We start from the raw sequence: 21517 nt of genomic DNA on the forward strand, positions 1-21517 counted from the left end.
ACTTTATAAACACTGAAGAAAAAAAAAACAGCAATGTGAGAACAAAGATGCACCAGGTGATAATTGACAATAACTAGCGGAGAATTTAGAAAACACTATTCCCAGTTTCTAACATCTCACTGAGAGCATGGTTTGATCCATCATTCACAGATTGAGGAGACAAAGAAAAACTGCAAGTCTACCAACCCTCCTGTCGAGTGAGGTATGTATTTAGCAGACAGCTATCAAAAACACTGCGACTTGAGGAACTGCAAAGATCCACACCTCATGTGGAAAAGATTGCTGACGGAGATAACTGTTGTAATTTATATATATATATATATATATATATATATATAAATATATATATATAAATCAGCTAATATGTTGTTGTTTTTAACATAAGGCTAATTTTTACTAAATTAGAATACAGCAGAAAAGCTCAACATTTGTCATTTTAGAAATTGACATATGGATTATTTACACAGAATGGAACGTTTCAAAGCTTTGTTTCTTGTAGTATGTATAAATACAATTTTAGATGTGCAAAGAAGTAACTTACCTCAAAATACCATGTATCATTCTACTTTCAATTTTAGACTACGCTGTTCTAGATGGCCAACAAGGGCGAGTGTCCCTGGAGAATTAGCCCTGGCCCTTTACATGGCCCCTAGAACAGCCCTTGTGCCAGATGTTTAATGAGATAAAAAAAAAAAATTACAGTGTAGTTTCAAATTGAAAGTAGAATCTTCCTATGAGACATGCTGGCACACAAACCATAACTGATTGGCTGCTGTATAGTTTCTGATCAACAAAAAACTTGACCAATGTTTACCCTAACTTGACTCATTTTTGGAGCTTGAATCTGAAAAAAAAATGAATAATAAAAAAAAAAATAATTATATATATATATTATATTACAGTGGAGAAGAGATTTCACAGCTCTGTTGTGGGGTTACAAGGATCCAGAGACAACCAGGATCTATGTCACATGACTTTAACCTACTAATCCTATTGGTGCAGAATTTTTTGGGTTAGCTCTAGTAATGTAATCAAAGGTAAATAATATATTTTGGACCACTTAAGAACAGGCGCGCTGGAAGCTGTTTCAAGCGAGGGGGGCTGATGGCTGGGTTGGAAAACACATGACGTCATTATGTTGAGGGCTGTGGCTGACGTTTTTAACATATAACGAATATTGTAGGCCTACATTTGTCGCCAAAAACTGCCATTTAAAATGCATCGGAACAAAGCATGAACATTTTAAACTTTATTTCTTCTCTTTTAATCATTCAAAACAGACAACAGCTCCCAATCAACAGGATCAGGAATACTTGAATAAAACATGGCCTAAATATAGCCTAAACTGAGCATTGAACGTCTTGAAAGTCCATTCGACTACGGATATGGGGAATGATTTCATATCTGAAACAAAAAACACACACACAAAAAAAAAAAATTAACTAATTTCATATTTTGTCACTAAATAGCTTAATACAGACATAAAATTTAGTGATATGCAGCCTTATTCTAGCGTAGACTTCTTCAGCCTCAGGACTTAGATGAATAGGCACATAAATAATGCTAAATGCGGCAGTATAGGGGAATTAAAACCATTTCTTACCTCGAAATAGTCAGAAATACGTTTCTGCTGCCTATTGCTAGCCATGCCTAAACGAATGTGAGGTGGCGGAAGCTTCCGGGGGAGTAGCCTAGTTTTTTATGAAATATTAAAATAATGAATCATTAGTTTATATCTTATACACAGCCCATCATTTTAATCCCATATCAAACACAGTCTTTAAACAAATAAATACATAAATAATTTCATGTTTTTAAGTACAATATTATGTTACTCCACAGCCCCAACCATGGGGGGCTGATGCTATGACGAGGGAGGCTGCAGCCCCCGCAGCCCCCCCCTTCCCGTGCCACTGCTTAAGAATTAAAAAAAAACATTTGCACACTTTTTTCCAGTAAATTAATGCTTTTATTTTTCAGCACTAGATATTCTATGGCTGGGTTATTAACTTTTTATTTTTGATTAATTAGATTCAGAGGCGTAACCAGAAAATCTTTATAAGGGTGGCTAGGCAATAACCAGTGTACACTGAGGGGTGGCAGAAAGGGGATAGGCACCAGAACCTCATGGTCAATCTACACTGTTTCAACAGAAAAATGAACGAGCAAAACATCCGTTTTCTAAATAAAGACAAACTATACTTTCATACAGCCTTTGCTAACAAATAGACCCGTATATTTAAACACCCGTAATTTCTAGATAAAAGGTATAGTGGATAAAACTTTCAATTTTGAGTTCTGGGGCGTAAATCTTTTCCATTGCCATACTTGTGTCAATAAACATTCTGCATAAAATTTATATTTACAAGCACTAATATCTGCATAAATTGATTATTTGATAAGTTTTTATTAAAATAGTTATTTATCTATGATTTCACTGAAGACTCCTAGATGACTTGCGGAGACACATATTTTTCTCTTTACCCCAATTTGGTTCTGTAAGGAGCATGAATTCTGTATTTATCATCTTTGATGCTAGTATATAGATGTGTATAATTAACCATAAAACATTTTTAATGCTGTGAATATTCCAATTGAGAGTATTACTGCTGCCACCGTCTGTATTAGAGGAAAAAAATGGTAGGGTGGCAACAGGGGTGGCCAATGATTGGCTAAGCGTGGCCATGGCCAACCCTGGCCCCCAATCTAGCTCCGACCCTGATTAGTCTAGGATCGCCCCTGCCCCGATAGCAGGCGCTGTAACGCCTGAAGCCAGCCGGATTTATTTTGAAGGGAATCCCTTTTCCGGTTTCACCGTGTTTAAACTCCGTGGGTTTGACAGCGATGGCGCGTCATAGGGGATGGTTAAGCAGAGCAGGGAGATCCTCATTCATTCTGTGTTTACGCACAGCGGCGGGTATCCCAGGGAGGAAAATAAAGGAGGACACCATGGAAACACAAGACATGTAGAAAAAAAAAGAAAACCAGACCGGATGTTAATTAGAAACACAATGAAAACTGTGTTAGATTAGTTATTTGGGATCTTTTACACTTTTGCTTGCATCTATCTGGGTCCGTCCTTCATTTTCCCCCCCATCACCGGTCCATCCATCGGGTGCTTCTTTTTACTTGGAGCCTCGCTATGAGGAGGATGGACACCCGGGTGTTGGTTTGGCTCTGCGCCGTCGCTGCGCTGTCGGAGAACCGGAGTCCTGCGGCTACAGCGGGGAGAAGCTGCGCTGACAGCCGGCAGGTGTACTCAGAGAAGGGCTACAGCACCAGCACCGCTCCTGTCACTCAGATCTCCGGTAAGTCCCACTAGTATAAGGATGCATCTAGTTTGCCTTTAAATAAATACAACTATTAGATTCCATATATATAGAAAAAGAGAGAGAGAGAGATCCCTAAACCTAATAAATTAACCCAAGTTGTAAGGAAGTATGACAATATTTTGGTTCTAAACTCACAGAGATAAAGAGCATCAGAGGATCATGATGAGTTTCCCTCAAGAGATAAAGCAACGCTGTTTAAAACAACTTCTACCCGCCCCCTCCTCCCTAATGCTGGTTTGAATGGGATGATTAAGGGGATGAGCAAATTGCCAACACCGGTGCAACAAAGAACCTCGCCCCTAATTAGTCTTTGCTCTGGCCCACTGCATGCAGGCTCTGTTCACTGCTCATAATCCACATGGAGTGATATATGTCTAATGTGGATCACAGGAAATCAGCTATGGACATTGCATTAAGTAGTTAAAGAGATACAAGGGGATTATTTTTAGATTTGAATAAAAACATGATGGGGGTCTGCATTTTAAAAATATATGCATCTAAATCACTGCTTTGATTTACTCCCACGCAGACATTAAAGTGCTTCTATGATTAATTAAGGGTAAAAAAAAATGTTTGCTTGCAGGGTATTTATTTCATGGCAAATGAACTTGGTGTGTGAGGCAACTGCTGAATTGATTGATTTTTGTGTGCTGGGCTATCACCGCCTGAGCCTTTGCTGGCTGTCCCGTGGCCCAGGGGAGCAGATGGCTGGGAGAGAGAGAGGCAGTTTAGAAATGGAAATACAGGAATGAGAATGGGCTGAAGGGAAGACACACAGAGAACAAAAGAGAGGGAGAGGAATGCCCTACAGGGAGGAGTTGGAAAAGACACTTTCCAATGCATTAACCACCAAATATTCGTATCAACCAAAGATTTAAAGCTTCCCCAGGCTTTGATCACTGTGCTTTGTCCTCGCCTCCTCCTGGTTTGTTCTTGCTTTCACACCTGAAGAAAGACAAGCAGGCCTCAGCTGACAAAGAGAGAAAATTGACTTTGAATAATTCATGCAGATAAATTGCAATTTCCTTCCCCAGTGTTATCTTTAATTAGATTCTCCTATTAAATGAACCTATACATTTATAGTAGAGTTTAGTTTTCCCCCCAAAAACGCCCTCCCAAAACCAGCCAGGTCATTATATATAATGCATTTCTACTTTAGTATAATGACCTGGCTGGTTGTAAAGTTAAAACATATAATTCTCTAATAGTGTGATAATGTTATGGTTTATCCTGATGTCTTTGGTACAGGTGAGCACCTACGACTTTGTCCTCAGGATTATACCTGCTGCTCTACTCAGATGGAGGAGACGCTGTCCCTGCAGAGCGAGAGGGACTTTCTGAAAGCCATCGAAGACATCAGCCAGTTCCTCTTGACCACCTTTACTCAGAGACACCGTCGGTTTGATGGTGAGAGGATAATATAACATTATTTAATTTAATATAATACAATAAATGTTTCTTTTATGATAGATTGAAGGAAAACTATTGTCCCAGTGTTTTTTTGTTTTTGGGACTTCTTTGGAAACAAATGGTCAGGAGCTATTCTTCTATTCAATTATTTAAAAATATCTCTGTTATCAAATACAATTAATACTCCAATGATTGCATAGATACACATTTGTTATCCTGTTAATTATTCTATTAGAAATGTGCATAAAATAAGAAATTATAATAATAATTGAACTTTATTGATCTTACATCCAAAAAAATGTACCTCTGCATTTAACCCAATCCAAACTTGCATTTCTTTCATTTTTTCATCACCATTATATTACCAATCCCAAGGTTTTGTGTTTTGTATCAGCATAAACCAGGAAAAATTAAAATTAACTTTGATTGTTTTATTTCTATTTGCGTCATACCATCATAGACTACAATACCAGCAAAACAGTAATAGAGCAAACACTAGTGTGATGTATATTGACATTTAAAGTTGTATACATTGAGATTTTTTTTTTTGCTTTTGCATATTTTGGTTATTAGAGTTAAAAAGAAAAAAAAAAAGAAATTAGCAGGTTAGATATACGGTAAATAAAAAGTGAGCATCTACCACTTCATTTTGAAAAGGAAAGACCAGCTTGTTTGTCCAACATTTTCATGGGTAGGGCTACAGAGAAGCGTTAATCTTATCTGTTGTTGCAGTTCTTGCGTGGTTTGTCGTCCGAACCAGGAGTCAGTTGTGGCAGAAGGCCAATCACACCAGGCCCTGTTCTACTGGAGTCTTTTTCCTCTTTAAAGGAGGACTCCTCTCCACTGTTGCTACATGCTTGCATTGGATAAAGGATTATTGACAAAGCAATAGTTAAAACTAACATTTGGCCTACCTTACTTGAAAAACTGCACTGTGATTAACTGAATTTGACTGTGTTGTGTTAAGTGTGAAGCTGAGTTTGTCTAAATAACTTGGGTGTATTTGTTGAAATCTGATGTATTTAATTATATATTTATTTGTATCTTTGACGGGTTGTACAGTCCTTTAAGAACATATTTTTTAAATTCCCTTTAATTACTTTATATATATGGAGATCGGTCTAGATCGGAGCAGAGGGGAGTATGTGGAATTTAGGGTTTAATTCATCCCCACGTGGGAGCTTTATGATTGGTGGCAAACCATCCCCTGTTTAAGAAAATGCATTTGTGTATCGAGGCACGTCAAGGGAGTCTCAAAAATCCACACACAAATGCAAAGAAGTTTAAAGATCACTGATACTTTGTATTTAATTTATGATTGTTTATGGACCAGAAATACCTTTGTCCTTTGTGTGTGTGGATTTTTATTTTGTGCTTTTGTGAATCATGCTATGCATGTGTGGATCTTGTCCTGTGCATGTATGAATCACATATGTGTATTTGTGAATATTGAGACCGATCTAGCTCCATATATATATATACAATAAAGGTTATCTAGAAAACCCTTTCCATGAAAACCTAACTGGATTTTAAAATTCATTTAAAGAACAAACAGATCCCTATTAAATCACTACATGTGAGCTATATACCTATCAGGACTCTAATCAGCACAGTTTGGGTTCTGACCATCTCTTATTACATCTAATAAAAATCCTTTTTTTCCACCCCCATTGCAGTTTTTCTCTTGTAAATGGAAAATTCTTTTTAGTGAACCGCAATGACCTCACCAGGACACGTGTTAACCAGCCAACTTCCTTCTGAAAACTCCCAACCACGTCCTATAAACCGACCCTCATGAGTGAAATTTGTTAATTATCCCCTTTAGACATCTGGAAACAGCTCTAATGAGTTCCTACATTAAGGAGAATGTAGCCATGGATTCATATTTCAATGCGGCAGGTTTCTGCTCACCAGCTGAATTTACACTTCTCCTCCTACCTGACATCGACTGCTATCACCTTTTTTTTTTTTTTTTTAAACCTTCATACTTTTATATAATGTCTGATGAGTCATATCAAGAAGCTCAAGAAGTGGGAGACTGGATATGAGTCTTGAAGGCAGGTTTTTAATAGAGTACGCTCTGTTATTTACTGCAGTGCAGGATCTGATGTCCCTGTAAGCTGATAATCCTGTGGCAGAGAGAGGGTGTGATAGACCGCCTACACAGAAACATAACTATAATGTAGTATAATAAAAGGGAAATGAGAGTTTCATCATATTTAATCCTCCTTTGTCTGTGCAGAGTTCTTCAGAGAGCTTATAGACCTTTCTGAGAAGTCTATGAACCAGATGTTTACCAAGACCTATGGCCGGCTCTTCACCCAGAACACACACATCTTCCAGGAGCTGTTCCTGGAGCTTCGGAGATATTATTCCGGTTGGTTTGATCACCCTCAGTCTGATATATTCACAACATCCTGGGAAATTATCTTAAAAACACAAAACAAACAGACATGCTAAAGATAGCAGGAGCAATATTCAGAGAAATAATTCTGATGCTTTATTAAATCTTCAGACTCAGTAAGCAGCAGTAAAGAACCAGGTTTTTCAAATATTTTTGAGGAGTGCTGGTATGCCAAGTGGAATGGGGAGGAAAAGAAAGGGAGGAAAATTGGATTCCCACAGATGCCAGACTGTTTCTAATTCTGGGCCGTATCGCTCTGTTTTGGCACGACAGCCGTTAGCTGGCGAGTCCGTCTGCAGGCTGTCGCTTGCTTAGTCAACCTGTCTGTGTTTGCCAAGCAGCGTGTTTGGCTCATTTGAGGCTCCCGACTGCAGATTGTACAGCCACAGCCGCAGACTCATTCTGTGAGGATACCGACGAGTGTCCCAAGCAGACCGCATGTCATGCCATATTATAGTCTGTATACAAAAACAACAAATATTTACAATGATTTAATATTTCTCATATAATGAGCTCTGTCTAAATTATATTTTGCATGGTTTTGCACAAGAACAACATTTTGTTAAGTCTTTTTAAATGCATTAGAATTAATTCAGTTTGTCATTAACGTCTTAATTCAGTCACTATTTGCTGGCAGTGGATTAATGTGACTCCTCAACGAAGTTATATAACTTATTCTCAAAGTTGTTTAATGTGTAGTTCATCAGAAAAGAGAATAGGTAACTACAAAGGTATAACCTTTTAATAGACAGACTGGAGAAGAAAAGCAAAAGTACGAATAAGAAAAGCCAAACATTTAATAAAATATTCCCTAGTTTGTGAATTTTTAATCTGATATTTTCCATTATTTATTTGTTTTTGTTACCCTTTGTATCCTCAGGGGGTAGCGTGAGTCTGACAGAGGTCTTCTCAGACTTCTGGTCCGGAGTGGTGGAGCGAGTCTTCTCACTGGTCAACCCCCAGTATCAGTTCAGCGACGATTACCTGGAATGTGTCAGCAAACACGCTGAGCAGCTGCAGCCCTTTGGAGACGTGCCTCGCAAACTTCGAGTGCAGGTGTGTGTACAAAGTAACTATAAAGCCCAAAATATCAGAACTGTAAAATAAAAAAAAGTAAATATTGGGCACTTATTTGTTTGATTTGATGATATTTTGTTTGCTTTCAGGTGTCCAGAGCTTTCATAGCTGCCAGAACTTTATCTCAGGGCCTGGCTTTTGGACGGGATTTTGTGAATACTGCCACAAAGGTCAGTGGTTCCGTTTTTAATCCCAGATTATTTTTCCCCGGTAAATGCGGTGGCAGTTTATTATGTAATCTCAATCATAGCATCGAGAAAAACATTTATTTCTAACTATACCTCCTTCTGAAAGGGCTTCGTCCTTCAGTGTTACAATTAAAGAGATTGGCTTTCTAAAGAAAAAAAAAAACAATTTAGTCTTTTTTTTTCTATTTGTATTTAAAATTCTAGAAGAAGTGATCATTATTCCTTGTCAATGAAAAAGGAAAGTAAGCACTACAGTTATAAAGGGATATTAAACTCTAAGAACAATGACGTTTTAGTCACTCATTATGATTGTGATGGTTAACAAGAAACCACTGATCTAGACAAACAATAATTTGTAAAATATAGAGGAAATCCAATATGTAATACAGAAAAAAAATCTAGTGATAAAATCAGAATTAAAGGTAAATAACTGCAGAAAACGAACTTACATCCCCAGCTGTTGCTGTCTGACTGAAAACTGATTTATATTAAAGTTTGTTTCTGAGGCGAGTCTCCCTTTGGAGGCGTCAATCAGCTCATTGTGTTTAGTTTGCTCTGTTGATCCAGTTTGTTTTGTCGGTCTTTGCCCTGCTCCGTGTTCCAGTTGACAGCAGATTCAGAGTGTGTGCGGGGCCTCATGCGTCAGTGGTACTGCCCCCTGTGCAGAGGATTGCCTTTTCTGCGGCCTTGCCACTCACTGTGCCTCAACGTGATGAAGGGCTGCTTGGCCAATCAGGCTGAGCTGGAGGCAGAGTGGAACAATTTCATAGGTGGGTATACGCCGTACATGTGTTTTTTTCCCCAAATGTATTTTTGAAGAGGATTTCAAGGATCCAGGGTTATTCTACATTTTTTGTATATGACACACTTTGCTCTGTAAGCATTAAAATTAGTTTTGAGGGTATTTTGTTCTATATTCTTCTCTGCTAATCACCTCCAGCGCATTTGGGTTGAATGCACATGCACATTAGTCTCCCAGTGGAAAATAATTCCCATAACACGGTGGTCTCACCACTATGCTACACAGTAGCGATGCTATTAGCTATATTTTGTGCATAGCTTTTTTTCTGAAGACATGTAGGTTGGAATTAAGATAGAATATTTGTTTTAGTTTAGTCAGAGCACATAACTCTGTTCTGCTTGTGTTAGAACATGTTAACAGGCTGCTCTCTTGCATCGATCTGATTGGTGGAAGGCACCGACCTCTTGGATGGTTCTTCTATCACCACAAGGATCATTCAGAGCTTCCTCTCAGTGAATGCTGAGTTGAGGTCACCTCTCTTATTAAGGTCCTTCTCCTTAGAATAGCCTCAGTTTTGCGAATCGAACATTTCTAGGGAAGGTCTTGAGTCCAGAATGTGTTGCATCCCCAATAGAGACCACAACGTTTTTTTGGGATGATAAACGCTGGCATGTGGTTTTCTGTATCCAGATTTGGGCCTCCACACATCCAGTGTTGGCGGTCTGCAGACATTTCCTTTGACCTTTTGCTTGGTTTCCATTCTGGTGTAAAAGGCCAACCATGACATCTACTATTGATTAGTTCACCACAGTCATGTTCAGTCAAATAACCTGACTACAGATGGAGATTGGAGAAACCACAGTCCAAGTTTTGATATTATACTAAATGGTGTGAATATTCATGTAAACTGTCATAAAACGGGACAGATGGACCCAGTATTCAATGTGAGACAGTCAGTAGGAAAGTTCAAAACATTTATTAGTATAAAAACGTACAACTAACTGACACTAAAGTGGAGCTGCGACTCTCGGCTGCTGCAGGAGGGGGGCGGGGCACCGCCCAATCTCAGACACTCTGGTGGGAGAAACACAGGTAAGTGACCACGATCATCTGACAGAAGATGATCTCAGTGAGTCACTTACCTGGTTCAACAGTTCAGTCTATCTCCCTGGAAAGGGGCGCAATCCGGCCGCTGGACTGAAGGCAGATGCGGCATGCGTCACTGAGTGTCCCCGGTGCAGCAGCCCCAGAGAACTTACAGGAAGCTGATCCTGGACAGGGATTCAGAACAGACAGAACAGGCAGGATCCAGACATTCTAGAGCTCCCAGGCAGGTTTGGAGTCCAGAAGTGTGACCAGGTGGACAAGCACACGTGCAAAAAGGATCAGGTGCAGATGAGCATGCTCAGTGGAAAAGGGTAGCCAAGACAGGACGTGGAACCAGAACTTGATGCAGGACCTTTAAACTGGTCTCCACCTTGGAGCCAGGCTTACTGGGATAAAAACTGAACCTCCCCGCGTATAGAGCCAAAAACCCATAGGACTCAGCAGGGGAGGAGCAGTGGACAATCAGGAGACGAGAAGGACACAAAACCCCCTTTCCACTGGCTGCCAGGATCCAGGACAGGAACCTTAGAATAAACAGAACTGAGAAGACTGAACAGAAAACAACATCTAATGATCTGGCCATGATAGCTGGAACTGAGCCAAATATAAGGGAAACTGGCAGGTGGATGGGATGAGTGATGATTAGGAGCTGGAAAGAGTGAAGCAGGTGAAAGGCATGAGTAATTAAGGCCAGCTACAGCAGATCATGACAAAACATGTTTATTTTATCCATCTCCATCCACCCATCTTCTCCCGCCTAATCTGTCAGGTTGCAATGAAGCTGCTGCTTATCTCCAGCAGTCCATTGCCCGAAAGGCAGGGTACACTTTTACTTTTTATAAATTTGCAAAACATTTTTTTTTCACTTCAACATTTTCAAAATACAAACTACAGTTTAATTAGTCAAAGTAAGGATATGAGATGGTAAAGAGCCAGAGGGCGGGTACCCCAGAGTGATTATAATAGAACATATGTCAGCTGTATTTTATTAAAAAATGGCATCCAAAGCCTACAACTTCATTTGATATAAATTTTTAAGTGTGCATTTCTTTTGAAACTTTTTTTTAACAGAAGATATCGTTTGATTACCATTTAGAAGTTGATTTAAAACCTCTTTTAAATGAATTTCAGTGTGCTGGGATTGATGGCTGATTGCAGTCGATGTCTAGTATCTTCTCGATTAGAACACGCATCTTCAGAGGTTTAGCTCTCCAATAATAACTCTGCTCTGCTTACAAAGTTTTTCAATTACTATACCACTGCAAATGCTGGCAAATTTACTTGGACGTGATGAATTCATGTGAGCATTCAGGCCTCGTCTGGCTGTTCGCTGAACTCTGACCTCAGCTGTATTTTAGGTTTCTAGGTGAGGCAGATTATGGATTTCAGCTTAAGCTTTCACAACTTAGTGTCCCTACAATGGAAACTGTCAGCAGTCAAATTACTTCCAGCAGCTTTCCGATTCATTAACATAATTATAGTGGACAGACCAAAAGCTAGAAGTCTTTTATTTTGCCCTTGACACTCATTTATTTCCCCTTTCTCTTCACCCTAATAAATTCCTCCATTAATCATTCATGCCTCTCTGCTCAGCTGATCTGTCCTGCTGCGTTTCCCTTTCACTTTCATCATAGCTATATATGAGCCCTCATCCTTGATTCGTATTAAAAACCACTCCAATTCATTTTAGGTATTCCATATCATTGCTCTCAACCTTGTTTTTTATCCTCCTCTTTATATGATTGCAGTTTGACCAAAAAACCTCCTAAAGCTATATGATTTTACTGGAACACCCCACTGTTGAGTCATTGGGAACTTCCCTCTCTCTCTCTTCCAGATGCTCTCTATCTGGTCTCTGAGAAGCTGGAGGGGCCGTTTAACTTTGAGCTTGCAGCTGATTCTATTTCTGTAAAAGTGTCGGAGGCCATCATGCACATGCAGGAGAACAGTGTGAGCATCTCCAGCAAGGTAAGGAGAAACAGACCTGACAGATGATTGCATGAATAGATGCATTAACATAGAACTGTGGTGAGCAAGTGTTACGCCTTCCTTACCCCCCAACAAATTAATTATAATTAATATAAAGTAAGCAACAAATTGAAATTTACCAGTACATTTTTATTTGTAAACTGCTTTCTATATCTAAAAAGATGTGCAAGTACAGTACTGGCCTGGCAAACACCAGATGTCATTTAAACCAGTGTTTGCCAACCTTTTTGCCTTGTGTTCCCCTTTGGGAATTTTGTATTATCATGAGTACCACTCCCGGTCAAAAGTAATTATGGTTGTCCAAAGGTGGAATGTGCAATAACTGAAATAAAAACAATTTTACTTAATCTTTTAATTTGAGCATTTAATTTTTACAATTTTATTTTTTCCATCTAAAAAAACAGAACAAAACACATAAATATGTTGCCTGGAATTCAGTAAGGAATCTAAATAAATGCAAAATAAAATGATATTATAAACCTGTACTGTGCTCCTCTGAGTAACTCCCTTATAATCACATTTAAACTTGATGAATTGGGAAAAAAAAAACACTGACTTAATTAGTTTTACTTTGTTTTCATCAAGACACCTGAGCTGCTTTAATATGCTCCGATAGCTCAGTTTGAAAAACAGCAGATACCAGGCTGTTCTCTGCATCCAGTTTGTTCCTCTGCTTGGTTTAGATGTGTGTCAAAGCTGCAGGGGAACTCAAAGAATAACTTACTTTTTGGTTGATAAAAGCTTGTTTAATTTTCTATTCAATGCAAAACAGATTCCAACCCTATTTTATTTTAATACTTGTGAAATAAAATATTTTCATGTACCCCTTGGAATGCGTCCGCGTATCCCTGTTTGGGAAACATTGATTTTGACGTTTTGTTTTTACCGGTAGGCTAAATCTGGTCCGTCATAAGCTTATTTAGTCGAAAAAATAGTTGTTGAAAATTGGACTGTGTTTGTTTGTTCTGATTTTGTCCCACTTTAGTCCAATAAAGTTTTCAACGTCTTTCCAACCTCAATCTGAAAATAACAGCTTTTCACCTTTTACTTTTCAACCTAATGTAGACGTGATTAGGATGTAAATAATGTCGTCTTTTCAATGTCTTTTAACTAATTTTTGCTCAGTGGGAAATCTCCAGGTGAAATCTCCAGCTGTCTCCACTTTGGGCAGCAATCTTGTTCTTTGTTTTTTTGTTTTTAGAAAGAAAAAAAAAAACTTGGAGCAATGAAAATAGGGCTAAATACTTCTCACCCACAGAGCAAAGACTGGTCGAAAACATGACTGACGTCCAAATTACGTGTAAATTTGGTTGAAAAGTGAAAAGCGGTAATTTCCAGATCAGCTCTATTATTGGACTAAAGTGGGGCTAAATCAGACCAACCAAACAAAGCCCAAGTTTCTACAACTATTTTTGGACTAAATAAAGACTATGAAGGACAGACAAGATTTAGCCTAAAACCCAACATCTAAATGACGTCCGGTGTTTGGGGGAAGAGTTTCTGTGTCCTCAAAACTTATTGGGTTTGGATCCCAAATGAAGTTTAATGCAATGATTATTGCTCTCTGCTAATTTCAAAATGGAGTCTATGATCAACCCGTTTGAACAGAAAAATACAGCCTCAGCCTCATTTCTGGTTCAGATTCGGCAGAAGGCAACAATATTTTAAGATATGTCAATATCCTCTCCTTCCTTGCATAAATTATGTCACCTAATAATTTTGCTAGGTTTAAAGTAACAGCTGTTGTTATGCATATTAATATAAAATTATGTTTGCTTAAATGCCAAGACATGACTGAAACTTCAGGGTCTTCTTTATTTTCAAAAAAGATCAACGTTTTTTTTTTCTCTTATTTGTTGTATGTGGGTGAACTTCAAGGACTGATGTTGCATTTTGATTAAATGATACTTTGGGAAAGTCAGAGCCCACACAGTTTTTCAAATTTTCAACCAGTAAAAAGCTTCCCCTCAGCAGGAGTTGGGTTGCCTTCTCTGCTGGTGTGTAATGTAAATGAATGTAAGTAAAAAGCTTGAGTTAAGGGACTGTGTTAGCCTGAGCAACCAAGCAATGCATTGTAAAGGCCTAAATATAGGAATTGTATTACATGGCCTTGCAGAAGAAGGAAATAAAAAAAACTCATTGTATGTGCATGTATTCTGATCATTTCATTATTTCTTTAAGGTGTTCCAAGGTTGTGGAAATCCCCGACCAGCTCCAGCACGGAACAAGCGTTCACCCAATGAGTCAGGGGGCAACAGGAAGCCCTTCCGCACCTACACCCCCGAGGAGAAACCAACCACAGCTGCAGGCACCAACTTGGACCGGCTGGTGGGTGGGAAAAAAAGGAATGAAGCAGAGACTAAACTATTGCTATATTCAAGCAGCAGATCTAACCAATATACACTGGATTTAGCCAATATGCTCAGAATGCAAAAAACCTGTTGGGTTGGAGCAAAAACCTGTTGTTGTTTATGTTTATTTAGCATTATTTAGTCACACTTATGTTGGGTTATGAAACAAGGAAATCAGAAACAGCAGCTTCACTTTATGCACCTTGAACTTTTTCATATTTTTTAACATTAAAACCACAAATTTGACAGGATTTAATGGCCGTCACCAAAACACAAAAAAATGGCACTTAGTATTAGTGTACACAAACAAAAGAAAAATTTAGTTTGCAATATTTTCTACATATAAACATATCATTGCTGTGTTCAGATTTTTAGGTCTTTCAAGTCTAATATATCCCAATTAAACCCTTGTATCAAATCAGACTGACTGACAGCATATAAGTCAGTTTGGTAAGGCTCAATACTCTCTGGTGTAAAACAGGCTGGGCCAATCACAGCAAAGGAGGCGGGCTCATAATGCAACTGCGCTTATCTGTAGCCATAATAGTCAAAATTGCAGCCACAATGGGACAATGTCTCACCTATGCCCTTTATTACGTCCTTAAAGAGCCGTTTATGTCATTGAAAATTCATCAACAGGTTAGTGGAAGAACTTCTTTTTATTTTTAAAGATGCATCACATCCATAGTGGTCCGATTGGTTCCAAACTGTTGAAAGCATTTGGCAAGATGTGAAATGCCTTCACTTCTCACGTAGTTAGTCCACCTGTGTGTAATTTAATCTCAGTATAGCTTCATGCCTTAATTGTCTCTTTGAAAAATTAATGAGCAAATAGAATGATAAAAAAAAACATTATTAATCCTTATTATACACAAATGTTTTTTTTTTTCTTTCTCATAAACACCCCATGAAGTGGATTATAGTTCATGGTTGTATAGACACCTAAAGTTCAATGTAAATGTAATGTACTGCACATTTGTTCATAAGTAAAACTACAATAATCAACGCTTTATCTAGAAAAAAAAGGATATTATATTAGTAATAAATACAAATAGTACATTTAAAAAAAGGGAAAATAAGATAAATGTGTTTCTTTGGAAACATACTGATCCTCAGAACAGAAGGGCTCAAACAAAAAGATGTACAAGAGGAGGACCAGGACTGAAGTGTTAGTATATTGAATAGAGCTCCAAGAACGCCTGTGTGGTCTAATCAGAAACAGTGCCAGGTCTGCTTTTCACATTGCCCACCATCAGTACCTAACATGGTTTGTCCAGCCAGCTGAACAAAGAATGATGCTTCAAAAACGAGTCTGAATCATTCCCAGTTTCCTCCCACCTCCACAAAGGTTACTGAGCTGAAGGAGCGACTGAGGCCCATGCGAGGCTTCTGGGTGTCTCTCCCACACACCATCTGCAACGATGAGAGGATGGCGGCCGACGTCACTAATGAGGACCGCTGCTGGAACGGGCAGACCCGGGGGAGGTGAGCCAGATCAGAGGAAAGCGACTGGAGGTGATGAAGGTGGGGTGGTCAGGGAGGCTTTCAGAAATAGGCAAAGGAGAAGAGAGAAGAGCGAGGGAATATCGGCGCAGAGGTGGAGAGGTGCAACAGATGGAAGAGAATGTACAGGTGCTGGTCATAAAATTAGAATATCATGAAAAAGTAGATTGATTTCAGTAATTCCATTTAAAAAGTGAAACTTGTATATTATATTCATACATTACATACAAACTCATATATTTCAGATGTTTATTTTGTTTAATTTTGATGATTACAAATGACAACAAATGAAAATCTCAAATTCATCATATCAGAAAATTAGAATATTGTGAAAAGGTTCAAAATTGATGGCCCCTGGTGCCACACTCTAATCAGCTAATTAACTCAAACCACCTGCAAAAGCCTTTAAATGGTCTTTCAGTCTAGTTCTATAGGCTACACAATCATGGGGAAGACTGCTGACTTGACAGTTGTCCAAAAGACGACCATCGACACCTTGCACAAGGAGGGCAAGACACAAAAGGTCATCGCTAAAGAGGCTGGCTGTTCACAGAGCTCAGTGTCCAAGCACATTAATAGAGAGGCGAAGGGAAGGAAAAGATGTGGTCGAAAAAAGTGTACAAGCAAGAGAGATAACCGCACCCTGGAGAGGATTGTGAAACAAAACCCCTTCAAAAATGTGGGGGAGATTCACAAAGAGTGGACTGCAGCTGGAGTGAGTGCTTCAAGAACCACCACACACAGACGTATGAAAGACATGGGTTTCTGCTGTCGCATTCCTTGTGTCAAGCCACTCTTGAACCACAGACAGCGTCAGAAGCGTCTTGCCTGGGCTAAAGAGAAACAGGACTGGACTGCTGGTGAGTGGTCCAAAGTCATGTTCTCTGATGAAAGTAAATTTTGCATTTCCTTTGGAAATCAAGGTCCCAGAGTCTGGAGGAAAAGAAGAGAGGCACTTCATCCACGTTGCTTGAAGTCCAGTGTAAAGTTTCCACAGTCAGTGATGGTTTGGGGTGCCATGTCATCTGCTGGTGTTGGTCCATTGTGTTTTCTGAGGTCCAGGGTCAACGCAGCCACATACCAGGAAGTTTTAGAGCACTTCATGCTTCCTGCAGCTGACCAACTTTTTGGAGATGCAGATTTCATTTTCCAACAGGACTTGGCACCTGCACACAGTGCCAAAGCTACCAGTACCTGGTTGAAGGACCATGGTATCCCTGTTCTTAATTGGCCAGCAAACTCTCCTGACCTTAACCCCATAGAAAATCTATGGGGTATTGTGAAGAAGAAGATGCAATACACCAGACCCAACAATTCAGAAGAGCTAAAAGCCACTATTAGAGCAACCTGGGCTATCATAACACCTGAGCAGTGCCACAGACTGATCGACTCCATGCCACGCCGCATTGCTGCAGTAATACAGGCCAAAGGAGGCCCAACTAAATACTGAGTGCTGTACATGCTCATACTTTTCATGTTCATACTTTTCAGTTGGCCAACATTTCTATAAATCCTTTGTTTTTATTGGTCTTCAGTAATATTCTAATTTTCTGATATGATGAATTTGAGATTTTCATTTGTTGTCATTTGTAATCATCAAAATTAAACAAAATAAACATCTGAAATATATGAGTTTGTATGTAATGTATGAATATAATATACAAGTTTCACTTTTTAAATGGAATTACTGAAATCAATCTACTTTTTCATGATATTCTAATTTTATGACCAGCACCTGTATTTTATTTAGCCTGCACCAGTCACCCACATGCTCTCTGCAGGCAGCCTGGTTTTATGCCCACAGATTCAGCCTAGGTAGCAGGTTTGACTTTATAAGACATTTAGTTCAGTTTCTGAGAAGAAGAAAGAAGAAAATACCGTCTGTATTCATACAGCTTCATTTAGCAACAAAGAGAGTAAGAATACATCAAAATTAGCCCCTTTAATCAGAACCTGGACAAGCAGCCAGATCACCTGGTGTTGCTTTTTATTCAAGCATGAGAAAACCTAGCTTTTATATTTACTTATTTATGTTCTTACTTCTGTTTATGCTTCTTTGTTCAGCCAAATGTTTCAGATGACCCTAAAAATTTACATGCCAAACAACAGCTCCATTTATGCTACCTTTTTGAAACCGTGCCAAGATTGGGCCGAGCACGGTATCATAACCAAACCAAATCACATTTATAACCAAACTACCTGAATGTTACGGGCGCCGCCATGTTGATTTGCTTGTTGTCCTCTAGAGAGCAGTAGTACCATAGATCGTCACCTAGAGGCGAGGAACCGTGATAGCGTGATGTGTAAGGGGTCTCAAGGAACCGAGGTCCGCACGGTTAACTGATCCAAGCTCAGTCCGAACTTGTCAGAGCAGTGGTCTCAGTTCTCTCTCTCTCTCTTTTTTTTTTTTTAGTTCACATGTCGTCAATCTTATGAGTTTTTTGCAAATGTTTGCATTTTTCGAACATCCCGGTCTGTCAGCTGCCTGTTTGTTGGTATTTGATTAGATTTTTCTAAACAGCTGTTAGACTACTGCATATATCTGCCCTGAGCTTTAATGAAGATCCAAGAAATGTTGTTTTCAGTAAACAATACTCCAGTCCCCCCTTTTCTACAGATCTGAATATTATGAGAAAGTATTTTCATCTCAGGCTGCCGGAGATGGATTTTTTCAATTATGTGCAACACATGAGCATAATGTAAATGGCCTGATCCTGATGTAAGTGTATTTCATGCCACCCTGTATGAGCACTGACGAAGATTCACTCACCTCAGCATACCAAATGCTGGATGATGTGGCTGGGAAGTGGGACTTATTTTTCCAATTAAGTTAGTTATTTATTTGTCTGCTTTGCAGAACATATGGATTAATTATTGAGCATTAAACTGGTCTGAGTCTCTCTCCAAACATGAGCTTTATTGGGATCCAAACAATACAAAAATGCACCTAACATTTCACTAAACTGACATTTTAAGTTGCTTAATGATGTGGCATTCAGATGGCTCAGTGGTTTTCTTCCACCAAAACCATTCTTTGCTTAAAAGAATAAAATAAAACCACATAACAGTCCCTTTTTATCACCAGTGGTAGTCTAAACTGGAACTGCTTTGATGTAAAATTCTCCAAGAGTGGAGTTTAGTGCATTTAGTTTTAATAGCTGACAAAAGGCAAGGCGATGGTGCTACCCACTGCATCACTGAGCAGCCAGTCACAGTTATCAAACTTTTAAATTTTCTTTCATTTATAATGGCAGTCCTTCAGCTGACTAAAGAGCTTTGAGATGTATATGATTCTTTGTGTCCAGGTACCTCCCGGATGTTACCGGCGACGGGCTCACCAGCCAAATAAACAACCCAGAGGTGGAAGTGGACATTTCCCGTCCAGATGTGAAGACCAAACAGCTGATCATGGATCTGAGGGTCATGACCAACAAACTGAAGCATGCTGAACGCGGACAGGACATGAACTTCATAGACAGTGGGTTCAGTTATAAACTACCTTGCAGCATTCAGCATTTTAATCACACTGCAGCTCAAACATTGAGTGCACTACATTGGAAGTTTGTGTATCAGATCAACAGGTTTGAACATATAGAAACCATATAGATCTGTGCCTTTCAATTTAGTAATATGCTGCTGGAAGGCAGTATTTAATGATTTTACAGCTTCTAACAGATACGTCTGTATTTAGTTCCATCCATCTTCTCATTAACAGCGCTGCCATGTCAATTTTTTTTTCTTTTTTAGAATAATGCTGTTTTTCCAGGATAATGTGCTGCTCTAGTTTTTTTTAAACATGCTGCTTTTTGTGCATTGAACAGAAAGTTCAGTCCTTTCTACTTTCACATTTGATGTGACCTTGAATTTTCCTCAGTAAAATTAATAGAACCAGAGGCTTTCTTCTCACTTTATAAAAATCCAAACTTGCAGAGCTCATAATCGTTTTCTTGCATCACATTCTTTATTTTTAAACAAAATTAAAAGCATGTTTCCTTTTCCTTGCGCTTCCAAGTTGTGCACATTTTTAATCTGTCATCTAAAATCTAAAGTAATAATTTCATGATTCAGGTTGTAACATCAAATAGTATTTATGTTGCTTAATTAATGCAAGGGGTACTGTTGTTAATAAAATCAAGTCTGTATGCATTCTGGTACATATCAATATCCAGAATTACTAAGAAATGGTTTGTTTTATTGATAAAACATGATTGCATGTTTTTATTTCCTTGTTTTAGGTGAGGATGGCAGTGGCTCAGGGGGTGGAGATCAGGGTGAGAGGTACAGTGATGATTGGCCGGGTTATGGCCCATACTCTCCTCCATACAGCAAACCTCCACATAACCCCGTCTCCAACCCGGCCAAGCCTCCACGAGGCCGCGAGAAAAACGGGTCCAAGTGGAGCAGAAACAATGGCCACGGCCGCGTGCGATCCTCTGCCAAGCTGCACACCTCCGGCCTTCTTCCCTTGTTGTCCTCTCAGTTTGTGATCTATGTCGCCCTCTTGTGGAGATAGCTGGCTGTTACAATCTGGTGGTTTTATAGAGAGGTGTTTGCTATGCTGCCGTTTTAAGCACATTCTGAAGAATTACTAAAGCCATTCCATTTGGGTACACCAGTAAAAAAAAAAGAACAAAACCAGGCTAAATTAGCAATAATTTAAACCGCACAAAATAAATAAAAAAGGAAATATTTCCCCCCAATCAACAAAGGTAAACTTTCCCCAATTTTGAGGCAAAGAGAAAAAAGTTAAACTATGTTTCAAGTGCCATTTGTGAGATTTTGACCTGTTGGAGTTTGATGCTGAATTGTGTATTTTTTACTGAAAGTCAAAATATTTTTTTTATTGTTTCATGTCAAGTGAATTAGCACCTTTTTTTTTTGCGTGTTTGAGACAGTGGATAGTCACGTCTGTGATGTAGAGATTAGGGATGTCATTAATTAACTGTGTTTTGGCAAAAAGATGAGTCAAACTAAGGACATCTATCTGCTGCTTTTCTTCCTTAGTTTGACATTGAGCTTACTAATTTTTTTGGTGTGTCTGACAGATGGCTTTAATGAACTTGTTCAACTAGATAGTACAAATAAACACAAACACATCACCTTGAAAACCAAACAATGGACTGATTTTGAATGTAAAGTGTTAAACCTGCTTTTTATTTAATTGTAAAATATTGTTTATATCTGAGTTTAAAAGCAATGTTTGTGTTTTTAGTTTTTGTAAAACATGTTTGTCTAATTTTTGTGGGGAAAAAAAAAAGAAAAGTCAACATGAATTGAGCTTTCATGGTCTTAGAATATAGTTACCATAATAATTTTGGTTTAATCTGACCCAAATGAAGGGGAGTGTTTTTGTGGGAGTTTTTCTGACTTTTCAAACTATCTACTGTTTTCAGGTTTGATCTCTAAGGGTCATT

General features: G+C 38.8%; 1 protein-coding gene across 1 annotated transcript; it reads left to right on the plus strand.

The window, feature by feature from the left end:
* The first annotated feature begins 2890 nt into the window (after window positions 1-2890).
* Window positions 2891-21211, plus strand: gpc2 (glypican 2). Its single transcript, XM_038297653.1, has 11 exons — window positions 2891-3308; window positions 4581-4739; window positions 6985-7119; window positions 8027-8202; window positions 8313-8393; window positions 9016-9181; window positions 12098-12228; window positions 14431-14577; window positions 15949-16085; window positions 19409-19581; window positions 20339-21211. Exons 1-11 carry the CDS (start codon window positions 3143-3145, stop codon window positions 20614-20616), a joined length of 1749 nt encoding a protein of 582 aa, XP_038153581.1. The 5' UTR covers window positions 2891-3142; the 3' UTR covers window positions 20617-21211.
* The last annotated feature ends 306 nt before the right edge of the window (window positions 21212-21517 follow it).

Source organism: Cyprinodon tularosa, unplaced genomic scaffold (assembly GCF_016077235.1).
Source record: "Cyprinodon tularosa strain WSP-4 unplaced genomic scaffold, ASM1607723v1 ctg393, whole genome shotgun sequence".
NCBI classification, from domain to species: domain Eukaryota; kingdom Metazoa; phylum Chordata; class Actinopteri; order Cyprinodontiformes; family Cyprinodontidae; genus Cyprinodon; species Cyprinodon tularosa.

Bases quoted from the DNA above. Each gene is read 5' to 3' on its own strand.
- gpc2 (XM_038297653.1), top strand. From the start codon at position 3,143: ATGAGGAGGATGGACACCCGGGTGTTGGTTTGGCTCTGCGCCGTCGCT. The intron at 4,740-6,984 runs GTGAGAGGATAA...TTGTCTGTGCAG, and splicing joins GAGACACCGTCGGTTTGATG to AGTTCTTCAGAGAGCTTATA. The intron at 16,086-19,408 runs GTGAGCCAGATC...CTTTGTGTCCAG, and splicing joins AACGGGCAGACCCGGGGGAG to GTACCTCCCGGATGTTACCG.